A 27,500-nucleotide genomic window follows, 5' to 3' on the forward strand; every position below is an offset into this window, starting at 1 on the left:
CATTCCTATTTATAATTTATATTTATTTATTTACGAAAGGGACATTTTTGTTAACAAGTTAATGGTGTTTAATGATAATACAAGCATGTTTAACACACATAGATTCCTTTCTTTCATGAAGACAAGAATATAAGTTGGTGTATTACCTGATTCTGATGACTTGCATTGATTGGAATTAGACAGTGGTGCTGATAACGTCCGCATTTTCAAATGGAGGAAAAAAAAGGTCCTCCTTTCTGTCCAATACCACATGAAAGTGGTTGGATTTGGCATCTCATTTGTCCAACTTGCATATACGTTTTTAAACACTTTGTTATGAGAGTAGCATATGTGTGTGTGGCCCTTTAATGTCTGGCAGCAGGTGAGTGACGTCAGTGAGTGTGCGGGTGGGCAAGCAAGTGAGAAAGCGGTCAGCGTACCACACCATACAGCGGCGTTTCAAAAAGTCATGAAACAGATACCGATAATTTCCAATATTACATTTAAAAGCATTTATCGCCCGATAATATCAGCAGTCCGCTATTATCGGACATCTCTAATTGTGCCCCGCAAATACCACCCCATGCAGATACAGTTCCAGAAACTGCAATTAGCCATTGGAACACATTTCTTTAGGGTCGAAAATACATTTTGCCCTGTCAGTTGGATGACAGTTTGATGAAAAAGTTTCCCTAAATGTGGAGTGTATCCCTTTTGCCACATTCTGCAAAGATGGTGCTGAGATGACTAAGCAGAAAATGCAATTCTTAAGTCTATACCAAGATAACACATTTATCTTAATTATGCAGGCCTAATGTCTACAACCTGCCTCATGTCAATCAATCAATCAATCAATCAATGTTTATTTATATAGCCCCAAATCACAAATGTCTCAAAGGACTGCACAAATCATTATGACTACAACATCCTCGGAAGAACCCACAAAAGGGCAAGGAAAACTCACACCCAGTGGGCAGGGAGAATTCACATCCAGTGGGACGCCAGTGACAATGCTGACTATGAGAAACCTTGGAGAGGACCTCAGATGTGGGCAACCCCCCCCCTCTAGGGGACCGAAAGCAATGGATGTCGAGCGGGTCTAACATGATACTGTGAAAGTTCAATCCATAGTGGCTCCAAGACAGCAGCGAGAGTCCCGTCCACAGGAAACCATCTCAAGCGGATCAGCAGCGTAGAGATGTCCCCAACCGATACCAGTCACTTTCTTTCTTTCTCTATCCTCATCTCAATAAACGTCCTCTCCCTTTGATTCCCTTCATGTCTTTACACCACTCTCTCGCTGTCACCTTATTATTAACCTTTCATAGTCTGCTCAAAACCCTTCCGAGGTTCTCTCTGCCTCGCTTTCAACAAGATGATAAACTGCAGCTGTGAGCAGGGAACATGTAGCCCGCTAGACTGGCCAACTACGGCCAAAGGATCAACGGTGCATAATAAATCCACACACAGACACAATTAAGACCCAGGGCCAGGAATGGAGACAAAGAAGGGAAACTAAATGAGATTGCCTCATTGTGAAAAAGGTGGCCTGTGTCACCTTTAGTACACTTATCATTGGAAAATGGGACAACCAAAATTGGTGAGTACTGTATAAAAAAGACTGATGGGAAGAGAGTAGTGGAAGTGAGACATCTGCTTTAGATCATTACAACAAGGCTTTGTGCTCAGAAAAAAAAAGAGAGAATACTATGATTTTTCAACTCATGTGTTTTTCTTTTACATATGTTTTACTGGCACTCCATTTCTGCAGCATAAATATTACATCAAACAGAGGCGGTATAGTCGGATGACTGACCATTGCACACAATGCAATGCCTTACATTGATGCCAAGTCCACAAGGGTGCAAAAGGGTGGAGGACCAACAAGTGCTACAGTACTTTAAAATAAATATTTTATATATGTATCCATCCATCCATTTTCTACCGCTTATTCCCTTTTTGGGGTCGCGGGGGGCGCTGGGCCTATCTCAGCTACAATCGGGCGGAAGGCAGGGTACGCCCTGGACAAGTATATATATATATATATATATATATATATATATATATATAAACATACATACACATATATATATACATACATATACACATACATACATATATATACATATACATATACATATATACATACATACATATATATATACATACATATATATATACATGGGGCGGCATAGCCTGGTTGGTAGAGCGGCCGTGCCAGCAACTTGAGGGTTGCAGGTTCGATTCCCGCTTCTGCCATCCTAGTCGCTGCCGTTGTGTCCTTGGGCAAGACACTTTACCCACCTGCTCCCAGTGCCACCCACACTGGTTTAAATGTAACTTAGATATTGGGTTTCACTATGTAAAGCGCTTTGAGTCACTAGAGAAAAGCGCTATATAAATATAATTCACTTCACAAAAATTCACATACATACATACATACAATATACAACCCCCGCACGTTTGGTATTCACCCATTTGGAGACGTTTTTCCCATTGGTTTAGCCAAGTGTGGGTATAAATTTACCCAAAGTGCTTTGAGTAGGTCCGCCATTGTCGTTCGCGCTGTAGTCAATAGGCTCCTTCTTTTTCACCATCCTCTTATCATGGGGCAGACTGGCTCGTACATGCACATGCATCCTCCACTGTTGCCATTCCAAATACAAAGCAGCGTATAGTTCAAACTCAATCGGTCAGTAGACTCAAAGCGCCAAAAACTACAACAAAGATGGCGAGGAGTAGACGCAGTCAAAGTGGAGGCACGTAAATAACACAAAGCATCCTGAGGAGACTGTCGGAAAGCAGCCGAAAATGGTGAAGTGCGTTATATATTTTTTTTCTGTATTATTATGGCTCTTGCATCATTCGTTTGTTTTACTTTTGACTAGAAGCTTGTATTTTTTTATAACTTATTTGCTTCATTTACTCAGTATTTTAACATTTTGAACCGTCCTCTAGTTCCTATAATTTTAATTACAGAGGTTTTAAAACTGACAGGTTAAAAACAACATAAAACATGTATTGTCATATTACTCAAGGTCCGATGATATAAAAATAATATATTGTGATTATTTTTTTGCCAAAAATCCAAACCCTGCGTTTTACTATTACAAGAACCCCTTCATTTAACCTGGATTTTAACTTTGGTGTTCCCCAGGGTTCAATGATAGAACCAGTGTCTTTTTTTTTTTTTAACAAACTGGGAGGTTTGCTGGGCAAATCATTCCTGAACTTTAGGTTAGATTTTTATTTTGCAAGAATACTTCTGTTTTTAAAAAATGACAAACTACGTTGTCTGTACTTTTACAAATGCTATTGATCTTGTAACACTACAACCGCTAATTTCTTTGTTTTTAGGGGACAGTTACACTTAACAAAAATGGGTTAAAAACTCTGCTAAGATTGTAGCTGAGATAGGCACCAGCGCCCCCCGCGACTCCAAAGGGAATAAGCGGTAGAAAATGGATGGATGGATGGTTTAAAAACTATGTCTTTTTGGCAGCTAGTAATTTAAACAACAAAGGCATTTGGAGACTAAACAATCTTGCAAATGATTGCGTTATTGTTCATGTCTAAACACTGAAAAAATGACGGGTCTGGGAATGCGCCAGTAAGTCAAAGTCACATCATTCGTGCTTACACTGAGGATTCTTCTATTCAAGTGCCTTACATGCTGTATACACTAATAAAGGGTATTCAAAGGACAGCCACAATATGTGTGTAGTTTTTCTTTCCAAGGCTTGGAATGCATTTGACAGTGTTTCCAAATCTGAAATGATTTTTAAAAAGCCAAATTTTACCTGCATCAAACCAAAACCTATATTTCATGCAGGGAAGCCCGGTCAATGGATGAGTCAGTGTGAAGGTTTGCAGCGTAAAGCATCAATTCTACCTCACCACAGAGACCTAAGAGGGGGACCAAGGGTTTATCGTGGGAAAGTGAGAAAAAAAAACCCAACAACTGTAAAAATCACCCTCTGCCAAAACATTTTTTCCACTGGGCTTGCAGAAACCAGGGTCTTTCTTGGGATAGTAAAAAAAAAAAAAAAAAAACCGGTGGGTCCAGATACCTAACAGATGTCTGCATTGTACTGGACAGTTGTTTAGGAACAAACTAATCCAACTTGATGTAACGCAATCTAACACTCATCCATTCATGCATGCACTTATTTTTATGTGTTTTAAAAGTGAAAATTATCACAATTTCAGAAGGGTTAAAACCAATAAAAATCAGTTCCCAGTGGCTTATTTTAGTTTTCGAAGTTTTTTTCAAAATTTTACCCATCATGGAATATCCCGAAAAAAAGGCTTTAAAGTGCCTGTAAATCCACCGTCCATTTTCCTGTGACGTCATCTAGTCAATCAATCAATGTTCATTTATATAGCCCTAAATCAATAGTGTCTCAAAGGGCTGCACAAACAACAACACAAACCACTACGACATCCTCGGTAGGCCCACATAAGGGCAAGGAAAACTCACACCCAGTGGGACGTCGGTGACAATGATGACTATGAGAACCTTGGAGAGGACCAAATATGTGGGCAAACCCCCCCCTCCCCCTAGTGATGCCAACATGGCGGATAGCACAGCAAGATATAGCGACATTAGCTCGGTTTCAGACTCGGATTTCAGCGACTTAAGCGATTCAACGGATTACGCATGTATTGAAACGGATGGTTGGAGTATTGAGGCAGATAGCGAAAACGAAATTGAAAAAGAAACTGAAGCTATTTAATAACGATTGAGTGTCGCAGGATATCCACACATCTCTGTGCCATGTCTGTCTTAGCATCGCCGGTAAAATCTGCGGACCAAACGAGGGACTTTCGCATCTTTTGACACTGGAGCAACTTAAATCTGTCGATTGGTAAGTGTTTGTTTGGCATTAAATGTGGGTGGAGGGAAAGGCTGGGTGCAAATATAGCTACAAATGTACATCCAAATAGCCTAAATAGCATGTTAGCGTCGATTAGCATGTTGTGCTAATCGATGCACACTCCGCGTAAATCAACTTGAATCCCCCCCTGATCGTGTTGTTACACCCTCCGACAACACACCGACGAGGCATAATGTCTCCAAGGTAGGGAAAACAGTCGAAAAAAATGGAAAATAACAGAGCTGATTTGACTCGTTGTTTGTAATGTGTTTGAGAAAATGGCAGATTGACTACCTACAGTATGTGACGTCACATCGCTCCGAGAGCGAATAATAGAAAGGCGTTTAAAGGGGAACATTATCAACAAAGCTATGTAAGCGTCAATATATACCTTGATGTTGCAGAAAAAAGACCATGTATTTTTTTTTAACTGATTTCCGAACTCTAAATGGGTGAATTTTGGCAAATGAAACGCCTTTCTGTTTATCGGTCTTTTAGCGATGATGTCACGTTGTGACGTCACCGAGGTAACACACCCACCATATTCATTTTCACATTACAAACAACGGGTCTCAGCTCTGTTATTTTCCGTTTTTTCGACCATTTTTTGGAACCTTGGAGACATCATGCCTCGTGGGTGTGTTGTCGGAGGGTGTAACAACACTAACAGGGAGGGATTCAAGTTGCACCACTGGCAAGAAATCTGCCGCCAGACCCCCATTGAATGTAACAGAGTGTCTTCACATTTGACCGGCGATGCTAAGACAGACATGGCACAGAGATGTATGGATAACCTGCAGATGCATTTGCAACCATTAAGTCAACGAAATCACAAAGGTGAGTTTTGTTGATGTTGTTGACTTATGTGCTAATCAGAGACTTATGTGCTAATCAGACATATTTGGTCACGGCATGACTGCCAGCTAATCGATGCTAACATGCTACGCTAATCGATGCTAACATGCTATTTACGCTCGCTGTATGTACATTTGAAACCAGATACCCACATTTAATGCGAAACAAACACTTACCAATCGACGGATTTAAGTTGCTCCAGTGTCACAAGATGCGAAAGTCCTGATCGTTTGGTCCGCACATTTTACCGGCGACGCTAATAAGGTAGCCATGCTATGGGCCACTTCATTAGGTACACCCACGCTATAGCTTCAATAGCTTCAATTTCTTTTTCAATTTCGTTTTCGCTATCTGCCTCCATACTCCGACCATCTGTTTCAATACATGCGTAATCTGTTGAATCGCTTAAACCGCTGAAATCCGAGTCTGAATCCGAGCTAATGTCGCTATTGGCAGCCCTGTATGACGTCACAGGGAAATGGATAGTGGTTTCGAAGATAGCGGAAATAAGGCACTTCAAAGCTTTATTTAGGGATATTCCGGGACCGGTAAAATTTTGAAAAAAACTTCCAAAAATACAACAAGCCACTGGGAACTGATTTTTATTGTTTTTAACCCTTTTGAAATTGTGATAATGTTCCCTTTTAAATCGCCAAAATTCACCCATTTAGAGTTCGGAAATCAGTTAAAAAAAATATGTGGTCTTTTTTCTGCACCATCAAGGTATATATTGACGCTTACACAGGTCTGGTGATAATGTTCCCCTTTAAATAATCTTCTCTCTCCGTAAGCGGGGAGTTTTCCCACAGATTCCTTACGTATGACCCCATCTTCCACCACGACTACCCCCCACCCCCATTTCCGTCCTCGCAGCTGTTACACCCAAGCCGAGATATTGCAGACAGTAAACCCCAAAAAATAACAGGGTTGTGTCTCTACAAGAGAAACTGAAAGCACACACCACAACTTCCCACCCACCCACACATGCATTAGAAGCATCGGTGCCGGTTACCATGACAATGATGGTCAGAGGTGAGCGGGCGGCGCTGTAGCCTTCCAGGGTGGGCGTCGCAGCGTCCGCCGTCGTTTGGTCCTGCCGCGAACACATGTGGCCGCATTCCGCCCCACCCACTGACCGTAGAAGTAGGACCACGCTGGCAGAACAACCCATGTCACCTGTAGTCCAGCAAGACGGCGGAAAGCAGCCGCTGGTCCAGCCAGTGGTGCTGAGCCCCGTGTTCAAGCCCGGACAGGCAGCGGATGCTCCATCCTAACTACACGCTTCCACCAGATCCTGGCTCTTACTGTGGCTATGGCTGAGAATACACACTGCCACTCTCTCTCTCTCTCTCTCTCTCTCTCTCTTACACACACACACTGAGTGCATATGTGTCCAGCCCAGCCCAGCCCAGCCCAGCTAAGCTCGCCCCAAAAAAACGTCAGATTGCAACAACGACCAGAACCAGCTGCTCCACAGGACACAAAGCCGCATCATTTTCCCTCAGTGTCACTCTGCAGCAAGCGTTTTTTTTTGTTTTTTTGGGGGATGATTTTCCTCCCAGTCACACCACTCCTTCCACTTCTGCTGCCGCAGTGATGATAACACACACCCTTTTTTCTGCAGACTGCATACATAAACTTTGCGGCGTGCGTGTCGGTGCCTTAAGGGAACGCGACGGTCCGCCGGACGGCTCTGGGGAGGTTGTTGCAGAGTTGTGAGCGATAGAATAGAATGGACTTTATTGTCATTATATTTGCATATAACGAGATTGAAGACTCCAACTTAAGGTGCGGTAGTGGGGGAAAAATATGGGGTGAAATAAATAACACAAGAGGTAGTAATAAAGGAAAAAAGTAACAATTGAAAGAAACGGACTACTGTCCAATAATAGTGCAGAGAGTGGAAGGGAAAATAGGGAGTGGGCGGCTTCGCAGATGAAGCATGCAGCATGTGGACGACAGAACAGCTCTGATGGATGTCTTGCACGCCAACATTCAGTCTAATCGCCCCCCATTCTTCTCCACAACATTGGGTGTTGCCCCGGTCCTGATTTTCACCGTGGGTGGTTTAAAGGCCTACTGAAATGAGATTTTCTTATTTAAACGGGGATAGCGGGTCCATTCTATGTGTCATACTTGATCATTTCGCCATATTTTTTGCTGAAAGGATTTAGTAGAGAACATAGACGATAAAGTTCGCAACTTTTGGTCGCTAATAAAAAAAAGCCTTGCCTTTACCGGAAGTCGCAGACGATGTGCGCGTGACGTCACGGGTTGTGGAGCTCCTCACATCTGAACATTGTTTATAATCATAGACACAGGCAGCAAAAGCTATTCGGACTGAAAAAGCGACAATTTCCCCATTAATTTGAGCGAGAATGAAAGATTTGTGGATGAGGAAAGTTAGAGGGAAGCACTAGTGGGAGCGTTTCAGATCTGTCAGGCTCGGACTTGGTCTTGGGTTGTTTTCCCGAGGTGCGAAGCGAATGGAGTGGAAACGGCGTGAAGGTAGGTACCATGAATTGATTAACGTGGACCCCGACTTAAACAAGTTGAAAAACTTATTCGGGTGTTACCATTTAGTGGTCAATTGTACGGAATATGTACTGTACTGTGCAATCTACTAATAAAAGTATCAATCAATCAATCAATCAACATATTTGATTTATCTACTCATAAACTAAAAACAGGAACAAACAAAAAGGCGCTCACAATGGAGGTACAAAACTTGGGCTATGAAACAAAAGACTAGCACCAAGGCGATAAACTATAAACATGAAACAAAACACTTGGGCTATGGCATGAATGACAAAAACTTGCATGGACAAAATGAACGCCATAGCAAGGCATGAAGCAGATAATCGAGGTCGTGAAGGAGGTGATGTTGCCAGACTGACTACCTGGTAACTGTGGCTTAAATAATGAACATGATAAGTGAAAACAGGTGTGAGACAAGACAGGTGAACTGATTGGTCGTCATGGTAACAAAACGGGGAGTGTAAAAAAAAAAGGAACTTAGAGTCCAAAGGTCAAAAGCACCTGGTATTCCCCCATCCAAGTACTAACCAGATTTGGGATGCTTAGGGTAGTATGGCCATACAAAACTCATGATCAGACATGACAGATGAAAACTAAATCAGTTGGCGTGGTAACAAGACAAACAAGGAAATGCAAAACAGAAGTAAATGTCCAAAAAACTAAACATAGCTTGACCAAAACAAAACATAAACCATAGGCGTGACAAGATGTAATTAGACACATTTACTAGGATAATTCTGGAAAATCCCATATCTGCCTATTGTGTTAATAGTGTTTTAGTGAGATTATAAAGTCATTCCTGAAAGTCGGATGGCTGCGGTGAACGCCAGTGTCTCTGAGAGAAGCCGAGGAGCCAAGATCACAGCTGCCTTTTTTGAGCTGCAGGAGGAGGTCCCATAATCCACTAAAGTCTCCGGTAAGAGCCGACTTAATATCACAATTTTCCCATCCAAAAACTTGCTGGTTGACGTCGAGAAACATGTTCGCTTGAGCGCTCTGTGTTAAAGCTTCACAACAAACAAAGAAACACCGACTGTGTTACGGTTCCTAAAGGCAGCTGCAACCCACCAACAGCATTCTTCTTTGACGTCTCCATTATCAATTGAACAAATTGCAAAAGATTCAGCAACACAGATGTCCAAAATACTGTGTAATTATGCGATTGAAAGAGACGACTTTTAGCCGTGTGTGGTGCTGGGCTGAAGTGTCGCCTCCAACCAATAACGTCACAAGCACGCGTCAACATAAGCGTCATCATTCCGTGACATTTTCAACAGGATACTTCGCGGGAAATTTAAAATTGCAATTTAGTAAACTAAAAAGGCCATATTGGCATGTGTTGCAATGTTAATATTTAATCATTGATATATAAACTATCAGACTGTGTGGTCGCTAGTAGTGGCTTTCAGTAGGCCTTTAACATTGCAACACATGCCAATACGGCCTTTTTAGTTTACTAAATTGCAATTTTAAATTTTGCGGCAAAGTATCCTGCTGAAAAAGTCGCGGTATGATGACGCGTGCGCGTAACGTCACGGATTGTAGAGGACATTTTGTTCCAGCATTGTTGCAAGCTATAAGTCGTCTGTTTTAATTGCAGAATTCAAAGGTATTTTGGACATCTCTGTTGCTGAATCTTTTGCAATTTGTTCAACGAATAATGGAGACATCAAAGAAGAAAGCTGTTGGTGGAAAGCGGTGTATTGCGGCCGCCTTTAGCAACACAAACACAGCCGGCGTTTCATTGTTTACATTCCCGAAAGATGACGGTGAAGCTTTACTATGGATCAGAGCGGTCAAGCGAACACTGGTTGGATTGGACCACACACACAAAGTACAGTGTATTATGTGTATTAATAAAAAACATTTTACCATTCCGTATTCTGAAGGCGGTCTATGTCGTGTGCTACTCCAGCATCAATATCAGCAGCGTCCTCCTGACCGTCAGCGCCGGGTTCAAAGCGGTATGGCGCTATCCATTGTTACGGTTTGGGCCTGGCCGAGTGGTCCTGCCACCCCCACGGCTGCCACGGCGTCTCTCACAGCATCTTCCCTATCTGAATCACTCCCTCGCTGCCCTCTTGTCCTTTTTTTTTTTTTTTTTTTTTTATACCAAAAAGTTCTATTTTGGTTAGGGTTATACATACAGTGGGGCAAAAAAGTATTCAAGTCAGCCAGCGATTGTGCAAGTTCTCCCACTTAAAATGATGACAGAGGTCTGTCATTTTCATCATAGGTACACTTCGGGCTCCAGTACTCTGGAATGCCCTCCCGGTAACAGTTCGAGATGCTACCTCAGTAGAAGCATTTAAGTCTCACCTTAAAACTCATTTGTATACTCTAGCCTTTAAATAGACTCCCTTTTTAGACCAGTTGATCTGCCGTTTCTTTTCTTTTTCTTCTATGTCCCACTCTCCCTTGTGGAGGGGGTCCGGTCCGATCCGGTGGCCATGTACTGCTCGCCTGTGTATCGGCTGGGGACATCTCTGCGCTGCTGATCCGCCTCCGCTTGGGATGGTTTCCTGCTGGCTCCGCTGTGAACGGGACTCTCGCTGCTGTGTTGGATCCATTATGGATTGAACTTTCACAGTATCATGTTAGACCCGCTCGACATCCATTGCTTTCCTCCTCTCCAAGGTTCTCATAGTCATCATTGTCACCGACGTCCCACTGGGTGTGAGTTTTCCTTGCCCTTATGTGGGCCTACCGAGGATGTCGTAGTGGTTTGTGCAGCCCTTTGAGACACTAGTGATTTAGGGCTATATAAGTAAACATTGATTGATTGATTGATTGATTCAACTGTGAGAGACAGAATCTGGAGAAAAAAAATTGAGGAATTCACATTGCAGGAATTTTAAATAATTTATTTGTAAATTATGGTGGAAAATAAGTATTTGGTCAACAATTCAAAGCTCTCACTGATGGAAGGAGGTTTTGGCTCAAAATCTCACGATACATGGCCCCATTCATTCTTTCCTTAACACGGATCAATCGTCCTGTCCCCTTAGCAGAAAAACAGCCCCAAAGCATGATGTTTCCACCCCCATGCTTCACAGTAGGTATGGTGTTCTTGGGATGCAACTCAGTATTCTCCTTTCTCCAAACACGACAAGTTGAGTTTATACCAAAAAGTTCTATTTTGGTTTCATCTGACCACATGACATTCTCCCAATCCTCTGCTGTATCATCCATGTATCCATTTTGGTATAAACTCAACTCGTCGTGTTTGGAGGAAGAAGAATACTGAGTTGCATCCCAAGAACACCATACCTACTGTGGAGCATGGGGGTGGAAACATCATGCTTTGGGGCTGTTTTTCTGCTAAGGGGACAGGACGATTGATCCGTGTTAAGGAAAGAATGAATGGGGCCATGTATCGTGAGATTTTGAGCCAAAACCTCCTTCCATCAGTGACAGCTTTGAATGGTTGACCTTAATACTTATTTTCTACCATAATTTACAAATAAATTCTTTAAAATTCCTACAATGTGAATTCCTGGATTTTTTTTTCACATTCTGTCTCTCACAGTTGAAGTGTACCTATGGTGAAAATTACAGACCTCTGTCATCATTTTAAGTGGGAGAACTTGCACAATCGCTGGCTGACTTGAATACTTTTTTTGCCCCACTGTATGTAAATATGAGCCAAAACTCACCTCCAAGATGCCTTGCTAAAGTAAGGTGAAGGTAATGGAGGGGCCAAGTAAGCCCATATTCAAGCGTAAGGATGACAGCGGAGCACAAGGTCTCGAACATCCACCAGTTCCACCAATGATGTCAAATTCAATAACAACCTGTGAATCCCATGCCCAAACAAATTTGGCAGCCTAGAGCAGGGGTCGGGAACCTTTTTGGCTGAGAGAGCCCATCCATCCATCCATTTTCTACCGCTTATTCCCTTTTTGGGGTCGAGAAGCCAAATATTTTAAAATGTATTTCCCTGAGAGCCATATAATATTTTTTTTTAACACTGAACACAACTAATCGCGTGCATTTTTAAGTAAGACCAACATTTCCAGAGTATAATAAGTCTCTTATTCTTTGTAATAACATTGTTATTCTGAAGCTAACTGTGGAGGGGGGGCGTGGCCTTCGGGCCTGCAGCAAAGCGGGATGTTGCCAGGACCGGCCTCGAAATCAGCGACAGGTGCGTAGAGGGCCCACCTGGGCCTTTTTATCTAATCACCTGTCGCTCTGTTGTAAGCAGCAGCCAGGAGGAGGGACAGGGTTGGGGCTGGAGCCAGAGCGCGAGTGAGGACGAAAGAGAAAAAGACAATTGCTGTAAAGCAACGGAGAGAAAACTAAAATAAAACAATATTGTAACCCTAAAACAGGATATTGGTGGACTGAAAAAACCCCAAGAGGGCGAGCCCCACACTAACCAATAATAAATAAATTACTTCTTACCATTGACGCAACTTCTTGAACATAAAAATGCATGAGAATGTTTTATATTTTGAACGTTGTTTTTAACACTGTGATTACAAGTGGAATTATTCATTACTTATCCTGTTAAACAATGTCAGCTCAGATTTATCCGAGAGCCAGATGCAGTCATCAAAAGAGCCACAGGTTCCCTACCACTGGCCTAGATAGTTAAAAAAAAAAAAACTCTTAGGGGGACGCTACATAAAACATATTTGACTCCATTTGAGTATGGACTATTGTGCTCCATGTTATCATCTGGTGTAGATCCACACATTCTCAGGCTCTTTCCCTCCCGAGGTATCCATGGTGATGATCTCGGGTCACAATTAGACAAAATGGATCCGTGTCATTGAGATCCCGCCCCAACACCCATGTGCAAGGCTAATTATTGTTATTGTGATGCGTTACAGGGCTAAATATAAACCGTGCACGGAGACAAAAGCAAACAAGACTTACATTTATCGCCCACGTGAAGTATCATTAACAAGTTTACCGTGTTTTGGGCGGTAAAGCTCGGTTGCTTGAGGGTTGCGGGTTCGATCCCCGCTTCCGCCATCCTAGTCACTGCCGTTGTGTCCTTGGGCAAGACACTTTACCCACCTGCTCCCAGTGCCACCCACACTGGTTTAAATGTAACTTAGACATTGGGTTTCACTATGTAAAGCGCTTTGAGTCAGGGTTGTCCCGATCCGCTATTTGGATCGGATCGGCCGCCGATATTTGCCAAAAAATGCGTATCGGCAAGGCATGGGAAAATGACGATCCAGATCCAGTTTTTTAAAAAAAATCCGGTCCGTGTTTTCCAACACGCCGATTTAAATAATACATTCCACTTTTTTGCTGCTCCCTAAACTCCATTCCGCATTTTCCAGAACACCTTCAAAACATCCACAGGTCTGCGTTCTAACCGTTCAAACGGGCCGTGTGTGTTAAAAGTTACGGTAAAAATGTCAGCTGTGTGCGATTATTTTATCCTACAAAACAAAAAAGATGAAGAGGTGGAGTGCAAAACAAGCCACAACAAAGTCAAGCGTGGTGGTAAAGTTGTAAGACATTTTAATGACTCTTGCGAGTGAGAGGCTTTTTAGCACTAGTGTGTTCATAAATGAACACAGGAGCAGGCTGACACCTGAGCATCTTGAAGTGCTCGTCTTTGTTAGAAAGAATCTCCCCATTATGCTTGGACTTTAATTGTTTGCCCCCCCCCTGGCTGGGGAAAACCATTGAAGGGAGTGTGTAGATATATATATGTATATATATATATTTTTTTAAAGTTTACACTTGTTCAAGAGCAAGTATTGATGCTGAGTTACAGACATTTTATCCCACTCATGTTGTTTGTGTGTTTACAGCATTATTTGCACTTTATACTGTTCACTTTTTTTACTGTTTAATGATGCCATTTCTGTTCGTCATGTATAATTTCTGATATTTTGTGTTTATCCTTGAATACCAACTATTGTGTATTATTCAAACTCACCTAATTCAGCTGGCTAGTTGTTATGAAGAGTACTAAAATCATTTTCAGCATGAATCTGACAACTAAGTGGGTTAAATAACTTTAAACTTTAATACATGCTCGAATAGGCAAGTATCGGCCAGTATCGGTATCGGATCGGAAGTGCAAAAACAATATCGGTATCGGATCGGAAGTGCAAAAACTTGGATCGGGACATCCCCTACTTTGAGTCACTAGAGAAAAAGCGCTATATAAATATAATTAACTTAATTTCCCTTGGACCCAGGACACGTTGGGAAGACTATGTCTCCCGGCTGGCCTGGGAACGCCTCGGGATCCCCCGGGAAGAGCTAGACAAAGTGGCTGGAGATAGGGAAGTCTGGGCTTCCCTGCTTAGGCTGCTGCCCCCGCGACCCGACCTCGGATAAGCGGAAGATGATGGATGGATGGATGGATGGATTTCCCTTGTATTGTGTCTTTGGCACTAATCCCACCCCCCCCCCTTTTTTTTTTTAAGAATAGAAGAAATTGAAAAATAAATAAGTTTTAGTAGTTCATAATAATAAAACAACAACATATTTACATCAAACATTAATCTCTCTTCATTATTTCGTTATTGTGTCTTTGGCACTAATACCACCCCCCCCTTTTTTTTTTTTTAGAATAGAAGAAATTTCAAAATAAATAAGTTTTAGTAGTGCATAATAATAAAACAACAACATATTTACATCAAACATTAATCTCTCTTCGTTATTTCACTTTTTTTTTTTTAAGTCAAAGGCAGCTCTTACATTATGGACACTATTAAATTAAATGTGAGTGTATTTTAATTAATTAATAAAATTAAATAATAAAAAAATAAAAAAATTAATAAAAAACCTTTTGGGTGACTGCCTTTTGAGACTCGTCGAGAGAATGCCAAGAGTGTGCGAAAAAGTGATCGGAACGGGGGGTGGCTATTTTGAAGGAACCAGAATGTCGGGCATGTTTTCCGTTGTTTTGCTTTTTTTTGTTTGGTGCATGACTCCACATGTGTTCATTCATAGTTTGATGTGACAATCTACAATGTAGATAGTCATGAAAATAGAGAAAACACATTGAAAATTTAATAAATAAATAAATAAAAAAACTCTGCATTTGACCAATCCCCATGTTCCACCCCATAGGAGGTGAGGGGAGCAGTGAGCAGTAGCGGTGTCTGCGCTCGGGATTAATTTGGGGGATTTAACCCTGTGGAGAGGCAGAGCCGACGGGCTGAAGGCGGGGCAGGACACGCTTTGGCCCTGCTCAAGATGGCGGCCAGGAGGCGGGGAATGCGGCGGAACGAAGAGGCGGGGCGTGCCGGGAGCGACGCCGCAGCAATCAACATCAGGTGCGTGGCTCACAATCTGCCTATCTCCTCGCAGTGTATAAAAGGGGAGAAGGAGGAAAGATCAGGGAAGGTGGTGGAGTTTCCGCAGCGGTGCAGGAGAGACGAGAGCCACAGAGATCAGCACAAGAGAGACGACGACACGGCAGCTGAAAAGCAGACCGGAGTGCGCAGCGGAGGAGGAGCTGAATTAGCGACCGACCGACGCTGCCAAAAGCCTTTATTGGAAAATAAAGAGTCAAACCTGTGCGAAGCGATGTCCTTCTTGAATGGTCCATGCAACCCACACGTCGACGGCTGGAGTCGTTCACAAACCCCTTTTTACTTCTAATTATATTTATATAGCGCTTTTCTCTAGTTACTCAAAGCGCTTTTACATCGTGAAACCCAATATCTAAGTTACATTTAAACCAGTGTGGGTGCCACTGGGAGCAGGTGGGGAAAGTGTCTTGCCCAAGGACACAACGGCAGTGACTAGGGTGGCGGAAGCGAGCATCGAACCTGGAACCCTGAAGTTGCTAGCACGGCCACTCTACCAACCGAGCTATACCGCCCAATTCCAACCCTTGATTCTGAGTCCCAAGCAGGGATGTTTACTATCATTTACATTTTGAGATGGTATTACAAAATGTTGCAATAGAGAGTTTGTTTGTGACGAACCCCAAGATGCAGAAAAGGAGGGAGGCATTTTGCAGGAAAACATGATTTGATTTAAAACACCAAGACAAAAACAAACAAGGGGTACAAACAAAAAGCGCGCACGTGGGCGGATAACAAACAAAAAGAGCTAGCATAGGGGAACTAGAAAATAGACTGAGCTTAGCATGGAAGCTAGCAAAAATAAAAAGGCCTAGCGCGGAAGTGAGCAGGTGTAGAGCAGGAAAGAGAAGTTGTACATGAATTATGAAAACAAACTTGGAAACAGGGAACAAAAGGCAGTAAGCTAAAAACCGCAATCAAATAAAGCTTACCGCAACGCTGCATTGACAAAACACAACACGACAGCTAGCAACGACAAGAGCGACATCGACATGACAATAATCCAGCACTGACTGGAAGACAGTCAGTCTTCCAGTCAGTGCTGGAAGACTGACTGGAAGCATAAAGTCACAAATGCACTTTATGCTGGCATTAGCCAAAAAGCTCTCTCCCGGTTTCAGTTAGTCCAGAACGCGGCAGCACGACATTTAACAGGGACCGGGAGCCGCAAGCAAATAACCCAAATTCTTGAGAGTTTGCACTGACACGCAATTCATTTTCGAATTGATGTTAAAACCTTGCTGTTTGCTTTTAAAGCTTTACATATAGGATCGGGCTGATTGACGTCAGGTGTGGCCAGGTGCCAATCAGCCGCATCTGAGCCGCAAGCAAATAACCCCAATTCTTGAGAGTTTGCACTAACTCCCTGTTCATTTTCGAATTGATGTTAAAACCTTGCTGTTTGCTTTTAAAGCTTTACATATAGGATCGGGCTGATTGACATCAGGTGTGGCCAGGTGCCAATCAGCCGCATCTGAGCCGCAAGCAAATAACCCCAATTCTTGAGAGTTTGCACTGACTCCCTGTTCATTTTCGAATTGATGTTAAAACCTTGCTGTTTGCTTTTAAAGCTTTACATATAGGATCGGGCTGATTGACATCAGGTGTGGCCAGGTGCCAATCAGCCGCATCTGAGCCGCAAGCAAATAACCCCAATTCTTGAAAGTTTGCACTGACTCCCTGTTCATTTTCGAATTGATGTTAAAACCTTGCAGTTTGCTTTTAAAGCTTTACATATAGGATCGGGCTGATTGACATCAGGTGTGGCCAGGTGCCAATCAGCCGCATCTGAGCCGCAAGCAAATAACCCCAATTCTTGAGAGTTTGCACTGACACCCTGTTCATTTTCGAATTGATGTTAAAACCTTGCTGTTTGCTTTTAAAGCTTTACATATAGGATCGGGCTGATTGACATCAGGTGTGGCCAGGTGCCAATCAGCCGCATCTGAGCCGCAAGCAAATAACCCCAATTCTTGAGAGTTTGCACTGACTCCCTGTTCATTTTCGAATTGATGTTAAAACCTTGCTGTTTGCTTTTAAAGCTTTACATATAGGATCGGGCTGATTGACATCAGGTGTGGCCAGGTGCCAATCAGCCGCATCTGAGCCGCAAGCAAATAACCCCAATTCTTGAGAGTTTGCACTGACTCCCTGTTCATTTTCGAATTGATGTTAAAACCTTGCTGTTTGCTTTTAAAGCTTTACAAATAGGATCAGTCCTGGGTTCAAATCCAGGCTCGGGATCTTTCTGTGTGGAGTTTGCATGTTCTCCCCATGAATGCGTGGGTTCCCTCCGGGTACTCCGGCTTCCTCCCACTTACAAAGACATGCACCTGGGGATAGGTTGATTGGCAACACTAAATTGGCCCTAGTGTGTGAATGTGAGTGTGAATGTTGTCTATCTGTGTTGGCCCTGCGATGAGGTGGCGACTTGTCCAGGGTGTACCCCGCCTTCCGCCCGATTGTAGCTGAGATAGGCGCCAGCGCCCCCCGCGACCCCGAAAGGGAATAAGCGGTAGAAAATGAATGGATGGAAATAGGACCGGGCTGATTGATATCAGGTGTGGCCAGGTGCCAATCAGCCGCATCTGAGGGGAAAACAGCGCTCAGGGGAAAAAAACAGGAAACAGACAAAATAAGAGGGCTGAGAGGAACTAAAAACAGGAAGTACTAAAGACACAGAGGGAAAAATGAAACACATACAAACTGCCATAATAATGTGTTAATTCCACGACTGTATATATCGGTATCGGTTGATATCAAAATCGAGTTGGACAATATCGGAATACCGGCACAAAAGCCATTATCGGACATCTCTACAAACTATAATAGGTCAGATAAGCATCCCACCTCACGGTTTGTGCAGAGAGGTACAGGATACCATTAGTTTAAAGCAACATTTAAAAGCTAAAATAGAAACAGCTGTCAATTTACGACGTGTGTGTGTGTGTTTAATGTAGATTTACTGTAACCAGAGTAACAATGCATGTATCAAAACGAAAAAAATTTTTAAAAAAAATGACATCATGGCGGTCTAGAGACCATCAATTTTTAGCATTAATGTCTTCCAGCTGTGCTGCAGCCTCACTGCTGTGTCCCCGGGAAGAACTAGTGATTCGGACCTCGCCTCTCCCTCGGCCGCCGCTTTTTATGTGTGCACATGCTGCATAATCATGCATGTGGTGGAACTATTTACACAATACACAAATGTGTGCCATCTTACCGGCTTCAAATAGCCAACCCGGGTCCAAGGCGGAAACTTTGGTCTAATAAAAACTCCTGGATGTTGCCTTGTAAGCAGTTCGCTGGCCTATAGTTGGGTTCCCTGAAGAGCAAGGAGCTGAGTAATGGTGGTGTTTGATGTGGTGCACGACGCCAATGATTTTTTTAAAAAAACGCTCTCTTGTAACCATGGTAACCGGTAGACTGTCACTACCAGAGGGCGCAAGAGCACGGATAAAGAACACACAAGGTCGGCCTCGTCCGGACAGTCTAAATAATGTACCGTATTTTCTGGACCATAAGGCAGTGGTTCTCAACCTTTTTTCAGTGATGTACCCCCTGTTAACATTTTTTTAATTCAATCAAAGCGAAGCATTTTTGGTTAAAAAAAAAAAAGAGATAAAGAAGTTAAATATAGCACTTTGTCATCAGTTTCTGATTTATTAAATTGTAGAAAATTGTGCAAAATATTGCTCATTTGTAGTGGTCTTTCTTGAACTATTTGGGAAAAAAAAAGATATAAAAATACCTAAAAAGTTGTTGAAAAAATAAACAAGTGATTCAATTATAAATATTTCTACACATAGAAGTAATCATCAACTTAAAGTGCCCTCTTTGGGGATTGTAATAGAGATCCATCTGGATTCATCAACTTACTTCTAAACATTTCTTCACAAAAAAAGAAATCTTTAACATTAGTGAAGTGAAGTGAAGTGAATTCTATTTATATAGCGCTTTTTCTCTAGTGACTCAAAGCGCTTTACATAGTGAAACCCAATATCTAAGTTACATTTAAACCAGCGTGGGTGGCACTGGGAGCAGGTGGGTAAAGTGTCTTGCCCAAGGACACAACGGCAGTGACTAGGATGGCGGAAGCGGGAATCGAACCTGCAACCCTCAAGTTGCTGGCACGGCCACTCTACCAACCGAGCTACGCCGCCCCATTAATATTCATGGAACATGTCCACAAAAAATCCAGCTGTCAACACTGAATATTATGAACTTACACTCATATTTTGTTGAAGTATTATTCAATAAATATATTGATAAAGGATTTTTGAATTGTTGCTATTTTTAGAATATTTTTTTTAAATATCACGTACCCCTTGGCATACCTTCAAGTACCCCCAGGGGTACGCATACCCCCATTTGAGAACCACTGCCATAGGGCATAAGAAGGCGCACTGCCGATGAGCTTGTCTAGTCAGGTTTATTTTCATACAAAAGGTGCACCGTAAAGAGATCATATTATGATTTGTTTTTCTAAATGTAAAACACTTCCTTTTGGTTTACATCAGTGGTCCCCAACCACCAGGCCCGATTGGTACCGGACCGCAGAATAATTTTTTATAAAAAAAAATATAATATATATATATATATATATATATATATATATATATATATATATATATATATATATATATATATATATATATATATATATATATATATGTATATATATATATATATATGTATATATATATATATATATATATATAATTTTTTTTTTAAATTAAATCAACATAAAAAACACAATATACACATACAATTATTGCACCAACCACAAAAACCTCCCTTTTTCATGACAAAGAGAAAAAAAATAAAAAATAAAAAAATAATAAAAAAAGTATCCCCCCCCCCCCTGGCCGCGGGACGAATTATTAAGCGTTGACCGGTCCGCGGATACAAAAAGGTTGGGGACCACTGCTCTACATAACATGTAACGGTGGTTCATCGGTCAAAATGTTGCATAGGTCTGTGGTTCTCAACGTACCCTGGGGGTACTTGAAGGTATGCCAAGGGGTACGTGAGATTTTTAAAAAATATTCTAAAAATAGCAACAATTCAAAAATCCTTTATAAATATATTTACTGAATAATACTTCAACAAAAGTATTGAAGGTTTAGTTCTCCGAAAATACTTTTATTCTTTGGCTTTTAACACTACGTGAGTTGTGTGGTCCTCTGTGTTTTTAAAATTGTGATTTTTATTCATTGTTTTTATTGGTTTTACCCTTTAAAATCGTTTTTAATCATATTTATTTTATATTGTTTTTATATTTATTTGTATTCAGTCATTGGTGGAGCTAAGGATAATATTTGAATATTGTTTTTATTATTATTGTGCAGCACTTTGGAAACATTTCTGTTGTTTAAAAGGTGCTATACAAATAAAGTGGATTCGATTGGATTGGATAACTAAAGATCCTTGGGTGAATAATGTAAACTCACTACACCGGTATGTTTTATCACTTTCATGCCTCCTTTACTTACATATATATGTAAGAACTTTACACTACTTTGTATCAGAAAAGGCAACAGCGGAGGATGAATGTCCCATAACAAGAAGATAGAGAAAAAAAAAGCTTATTGACTATGGCGTCCCACGGACTACAATGGCGGACGCGTGCAAATTTTGAGGACTTCTGCAGATCCCAAGTACAGATCAGCTGGTACCAGATGATAAGAAAAGTTGCTTTTGCATAATATTGCGAAACAAAACGACAGATAATATGTCTTACCTTTTACACACACCATAATATCATAGTATAATCCATCAAGCGGCGCAATATCATAGCTTACCAAAGTCGTACTAAAACATTTTGATGGATTTTTGAGCGCTGTGTGTAATTTTCTATATTTTTAATGGAACATAAACATTTTAGTGTTGTTTACTTGAGTCATATTGCAGTCTACACATATCTCTTATGTGTGACTGCCATCTACCGGTCACATTTATCATTTCACCACGTACCAAATACATTTGCTTTGAGGTGGGTAAGCACAACCAAAATAATTCCGTACATTAGGCACACCGGGTTATAAGGCGTACTGTCGAGTTTTGAGAAAATTAAAGGATTTTAAGTGCGCCTTATAGTCCGAGAAATACGGTAAGTATAATAACTTGCATGTTGGAGATCTGAGATCGGCTGATTATTGTCAACTGTGTTTGGCATTTTGACGTATATCAGTCTCTTTTTATCGGCATTAGTATCGGTATGGTATTTTATTTTTTCACAACTGCATCAGCAGATACAATAAGCTTACTTACCTGGACTGATGGAGGATGCTGTGCTTAAGTTTTGCTTTTCTTTACGAAGTTCAAAACATGGCGCAAATATGCGACATCATTAACTGCCACAATCGTGGTCATGATTGCTTTAAGAAAAAAAAGGATTTGGTGCGATTTTTCTTCATTTTCAACGTCAAAGCAAAGCTGAAAGAAGGGGAATTGTGAAGTTTATAAAGAGGTGGCGACTTGTCCAGGGTGTACCCCGCCTTCCGCCCGATTGTAGCTGAGATAGGCGCCAGCGCCCCCCGCGACCCCAAAAAGGGATTAAGCGGTAGAAAATGGATGGATGGATAAAGAGACGGCGAATAGCCTGGATAGCAGCCATGAGACGATCAAACATGACTTTTAACGCCATCACCTGGCACGTGTTGGTGTGTTCACGCCTTTTTTTTAAACTGGTAAGTTAGAATCAAAAAATTGATTATTGGAGAGGCAGCTCAGTGATCAAAGTATTTAGGAATGGGTTTGTTTTTCGGGGGAAACTCCCAATGAAACGAGGCCAGGGGACCTCACACATTTTGAACACAAAAGAGATGAAAGCCATATTCTATGCGCAATTTGAACAAAGGACAATGTGCGTAAACAGACTTTGCATTCTGAAATTCTTCACCGGTATTAAAACTGACTCCGTAGACAAAATATAAAAAAGTTTACCACTTTTACTTGGTTCAAATCTCTCGTCCGTCAGACGAGAGATTTATCTACAACCTATAAAGTAGGCAGGCACGGAGCTATTTCTCAGCGTGTGTTTATTCCAGCCGGCACGTTAATACACTGACACACAACATCCGGATTCCCATCATGTATTGCTTCAAAACTACGGCAAGTAGTAATGTCCAAAAACATAACAGAGACAAAGCAGAAGACCGAAGAAGAGACATGGCGAGGACGAGTAAGATGAAGAAGTACGCTTGCAAGTTCCAAAATGATCGGAAAAAATAATTTCAGTTCATCCAGGACAGCTCGAAGGGGAAGGTGTATGCTGCCTGCAAATGTTGTAGATCAGACTTCTCCATTGAACACGGTGGCCGAACGGATATACTCATTCATGTATGGATTATATATTATATATATAAATAAAATACTTGAAAAATAATACACACTCCCCGCTACCTAACCCCCCTCCCATCTCGGCGGTCTCAAGGCTCGGATCATGTCATTTTCTGGTTTTGTTATCACATCCTGTTAGTATTTGTCTTCCTTAGTTCCTGGTGGCACTTCCTGTTTTGTTCTTTTGTCCCGGATTGTAGCGAACATTTTGTTCCAGCCCCGATCCCAGCTATAATTCGTCTGCTTCAATCGCATAATTACACAGTATTCTGGACATCTGTGTTGCTGAATCTTTTGCAATTAGTTCAACTAATAATGGAGACGTCAAAGAAGAAAGATGTAGGTAGGAAGCGGTGTAGTGCGGCTGCCTTTAGCAACACAAACACAGCCGGTGTTTCCTTGTTTACATTCCCGAAGGTGAAGCTTTACTATGGAACAGAGTGGTCAAGCGAACATGGTTCCCGACCACTTGTCAACCGGCAGAAAATTGTGGTAATAAGTTGGCTCTTACCGTATACATGAGCGGAGCTGACGTCGTTCCTCGTCATCCATCCATCCATCCATCCATTTTCTACTGCTTATTCCCTTTTGGGGTCGCGGGGGGCGCTGGCGCCTATCTCAGCTACAATCGGGCGGAAGGCGGGGTACACCCTGGACAAGTCGCCACCTCATCGCAGGGCCAACACAGATAGACAGACAACATTCACACTCACATTCACACACTAGGGCCAATTTAGTGTTGCCAATCAACCTATCCCCAGGTGCATGTCTTTGGAGGTGGGAGGAAGCCGGAATACCCGGAGGGAACCCACGCATTCACGGGGAGAACATGCAAACTCCACACAGAAAGATCCCGAGCCTGGATTTGAACCCAGGACTGCAGGACCTTCGTATTGTGCGGCAGACGCACTAACCCCTCTGCCACCGTGAAGCCCGTTCCTCGTCATGCACCTGTCAAAGAGGCAGCTGCGTGGCTTCCCTCAGAGACACGGCCGGTCACCACACCCGTGGTCACACCCCTCCGACTTTCAGGTACGACAGTATAATCTCACTACAACACTAGTAACACAATAAGAAGATAAGGGATTTTCCAGAATTATCCTAGTAAATGTGTAATAACATCTGAATCGCTTCCACCGCCCTGAGTTTTTTTTTTTCTAGTACTTCACTCTAACTTTCCTCATCCAGAAATCTTTCATCCTCGCTCAAATTAATGGGGAAATCGTCGCTTTCTCGCTGGTGGCCCTGATTGTAAACAATGTTCAGACGTGAGGAGCTCCACAACCCGTGACGTCACGCCCACATCGTCTGCTACTTCCGGTACAGGCCAGGCTTTTTTATTAGCGACCGAAAGTTGCGAACTTTATCGTCGATGTTCTCTACTAAATCCTTTTAGCAAAAATATGACAATATCGCGAAATGATCAAGTATGACACATAGAATGGACCTGCTATCCCCGTTTCGATAAGAAAATCTCATTTCAGTAGGCCTTTAACTTCCTTTTACACTTACATAACAGTCACAAATTATGATAAAAATGAAACGGAGTCATTTAGTGATCAAGTGATGTACGAGGCGGCCTTAAAGGCGCACTGTATTCGTTTCAGGTGCTCCTCATGTGGCCTGTGTGAAGATTCGGTTCTCAGTAAAACCTCAGTGTGTTCACCTCCTTTGCACAAACAGGAAGCCAGAAAAGCAAGATAACTTGTTTCCTACTTGTCGTGCAACTAACCCTAAACAAATACTGTTGATTCCTTCCTTGATTTGGAATCGCTGAGAGAAAGCAAGAAAATTTCCACATGTAGTTGTGCACACTTGATTAAAAAAGAAAAAGTACATTTTCTTCACTGTGTATTTTACAACATTTTACTCAGTTATTGTGCATTACTATTTTTTAGGGATGATTGCTATCAACTGTGTCAAGCTTGCCACTGACAGTTTGTGTTTTAGTTTTTCCTGTCCTTAGTTCCTGTCAGAACACTTATTTTGGTTCAGCTTCCTGTTTGTCTCCCTGAGTGCTTTGTTTCACCTCGGCTGTGGCTGATTAGCAACTGGCCACACCTGGTGTCAATCAGCCCACTCCCATTTGTACCTGCTTTGTCTTCCAGCCCGTGCTGGATTATTGGTTTGTCGATGTCACTTCTTGTCGCTCTTGTCATGTATTATCGCTCCTGTCGTGTCTTTGCAGCGTAGCGGTAAGCTATATTCGTTTGATGTTTGTAGCTTACTGTTTTTTGTTTATTGTGCACACTTGATCAAAAAACAAAAAGTACACATTTTTTACGGTGTATTTTACAACCTTTTATTCAGTTATTGTGCATGACTATTTTTACGGATGATTGCTATCACCTGTGTCAGGCTTGCCACTGACAGTTTGTTTGTGTTATAGTTTTTCCTCTGTGTGTTTAGTATTTCCTGTCCTTAATTCCTGTCAGCACACTTATTTTGGTTCAGCTTCCTGTTTGTCTCCCTGAGTGCTTTGTTTCACCTCGGCTGTGGCTGATTAGCAACTGGCCACACCTGGTGTCGATCAGCCCACTCCTATTTGTACCTGCTTTGTCATCCAGCCCGTGCTGGATTATTGGTTTGTCTATGTCACTTCTTGTCGCTCTTGTCATGTATTATCGCTCCTGTCGTGTCGTACCTTGTCGTGTCTTTGCAGCGTAGCGGTAAGCTATATTTGTTTGATGTTTGTAGCTTACTGTTTTTTGTTTATTGTGCACACTTGATCAAAAAACAAAAAGTACACATTTTTTACGGTGTATTTTACAACCTTTTATTCAGTTATTGTGCATGACTATTTTTACGGATGATTGCTATCACCTGTGTCAGGCTTGCCACTGACAGTTTGTGTGTGTTATAGTTTTTCCTCTGTGTGTTTAGTATTTTCTGTCCTTAGTTCCTGTCAGCACTCTTATTTTGATTCAGCTTCCTATTTGTCTCCCTGAGTGCTTTGTTTCACCTCGGCTGTGGCTGATTAGCAACTGGCCACACCTGGTGTCGATCAGCCCACTCCCATTTGTACCTGCTTTGTCTTCCAGCCCGTGCTGGATTATTGGTTTGTCGATGTCACTTCTTGTCGCTCTTGTCATGTATTATCGCTCCTGTCGTGTCTTTGCAGCGTAGCGGTAAGCTATATTCGTTTGATGTTTGTAGCTTACTGTTTTTTGTCTATTGTGCACACTTGATCAAAAAAGAAAAAGTACACATTTTTTACGGTGTATTTTACAACCTTTTATTCAGTTATTGTGCATGACTATTTTTAGGGATGATTGCTATCACCTGTGTCAGGCTTGCCACTGACAGTTTGTTTGTGTTATAGTTTTTCCTCTGTGTGTTTAGTATTTCCTGTCCTTAGTTCCTGTCAGCACTCTTATTTTGGTTCACCTCGGCTGTGGCTGATTAGCAACTGGCCACACCTGGTGTCGATCAGCCCACTCCCATTTGTACCTGCTTTGTCTTCCAGCCAGTGCTGGATTATTGGTTTGTCGATGTCACTTCTTGTCGCTCTTGTCATGTATTATCGCTCCTGTCGTGTCGTACCTTGTCGTGTCTTTGCAGCGTAGCGGTAAGCTATATTCGTTTGATGTTTGTAGCTTACTGTTTTTTGTTTATTGTGCACACTTGATCAAAAAAGAAAAAGTACACATTTATTACGGTGTATTTTACAACCTTTTAGTCATTTATTGTGCATGACTATTTTTAGGGATGATTGCTATCACCTGTGTCAGGCTTGCCACTGACAGTTTGTTTGTGTTATAGTTTTTCCTCTGTGTGTTTAGTATTTCCTGTCCTTAATTCCTGTCAGCACACTTATTTTGGTTCACCTCGGCTGTGGCTGATTAGCAACTGGCCACACCTGGTGTCAATCAGCCCACTCCTGTTTGTACCTGCTTTGTCTTCCAGCCCGTGCTGGATTATTGGTGTATCGATGTCACTTCTTGTCGCTCTTGTCATGTATTATCGCTCCTGTCCTGTCGTACCTTGTCGTGTTTTTGCAGCGTAGCGGTAAGCTATATTCGTTTCATGTTTGTAGCTTACTGTTTTTTGTTCCCTGCTTCCAGTTTGTTCTTTCATTTTACAAGTACGACTTCAGTTTTCCTGCTCGCTACCCGCTAGCTTCCACGCTAGGCCCCTTTTTGTTTTCTAGCTCCCATGTTAGCTCTCTTAGTTTGTTATTTGCCTCGTGCGCGACTTGTGTTAGTACTTATTTGTTTGTTCTTGTTCTATTATTTTAATTAAATCATGTTGTCCTATTCAATGCCTGCCTCCATCTCTGCATCTTGGGGTTCGTCACAAACTAACTTTGACACACCTGGACTGCCAGATTATACATCTGCAAACAAAATGATATAGCATGTCCAAGGCCAATTTAAAGCAAGGGGGCCAAGAGAGAATTTTTTACATTTTGGAGCAGATCCAATAAACACATCATCAATTTTATATATTTCCCTTGGTGGAGATATACACTCTGCAGATTGGCCTTGTAGTTTTCCTGCTACCTCAACTCAAAATGGCCTTTTTTTTTTTTTTTTAATCACATTGGGGATGACTGTTGACGACTTCTCAAGGAAGGAGTTTGACTAACAACAAGACGCACACTGTCAATGCC

At 41.9% G+C, this 27,500-nt stretch overlaps 1 protein-coding gene across 6 annotated transcripts in view; it reads right to left on the reverse strand.

The window, feature by feature from the left end:
* dock10 (dedicator of cytokinesis 10) overlaps positions 1 to 27,500 on the reverse strand; it is a 329,003-nt gene that overhangs the window by 225,175 nt on the left and 76,328 nt on the right. For 2 of the 6 annotated variants that reach the window (XM_061878558.1, XM_061878563.1), the window contains exon 1: positions 6,724 to 7,051. The exons of 1 other annotated variant lie outside the window; for it this stretch is intronic. In XM_061878558.1, the coding sequence (XP_061734542.1) occupies positions 6,724 to 6,882 (159 nt within the window). In that variant the 5' untranslated portion in view covers positions 6,883 to 7,051. Of the gene's footprint in view, positions 1 to 6,723; positions 7,053 to 27,500 lie in introns of those variants that run through there. 3 more of the 6 variants (XM_061878562.1, XM_061878557.1, XM_061878561.1) reach the window with 3 other exon arrangements.

The sequence above is a fragment of the Nerophis ophidion genome, linkage group LG18 (assembly GCF_033978795.1).
Source record: "Nerophis ophidion isolate RoL-2023_Sa linkage group LG18, RoL_Noph_v1.0, whole genome shotgun sequence".
NCBI classification, from domain to species: Eukaryota; Metazoa; Chordata; class Actinopteri; order Syngnathiformes; family Syngnathidae; genus Nerophis; species Nerophis ophidion.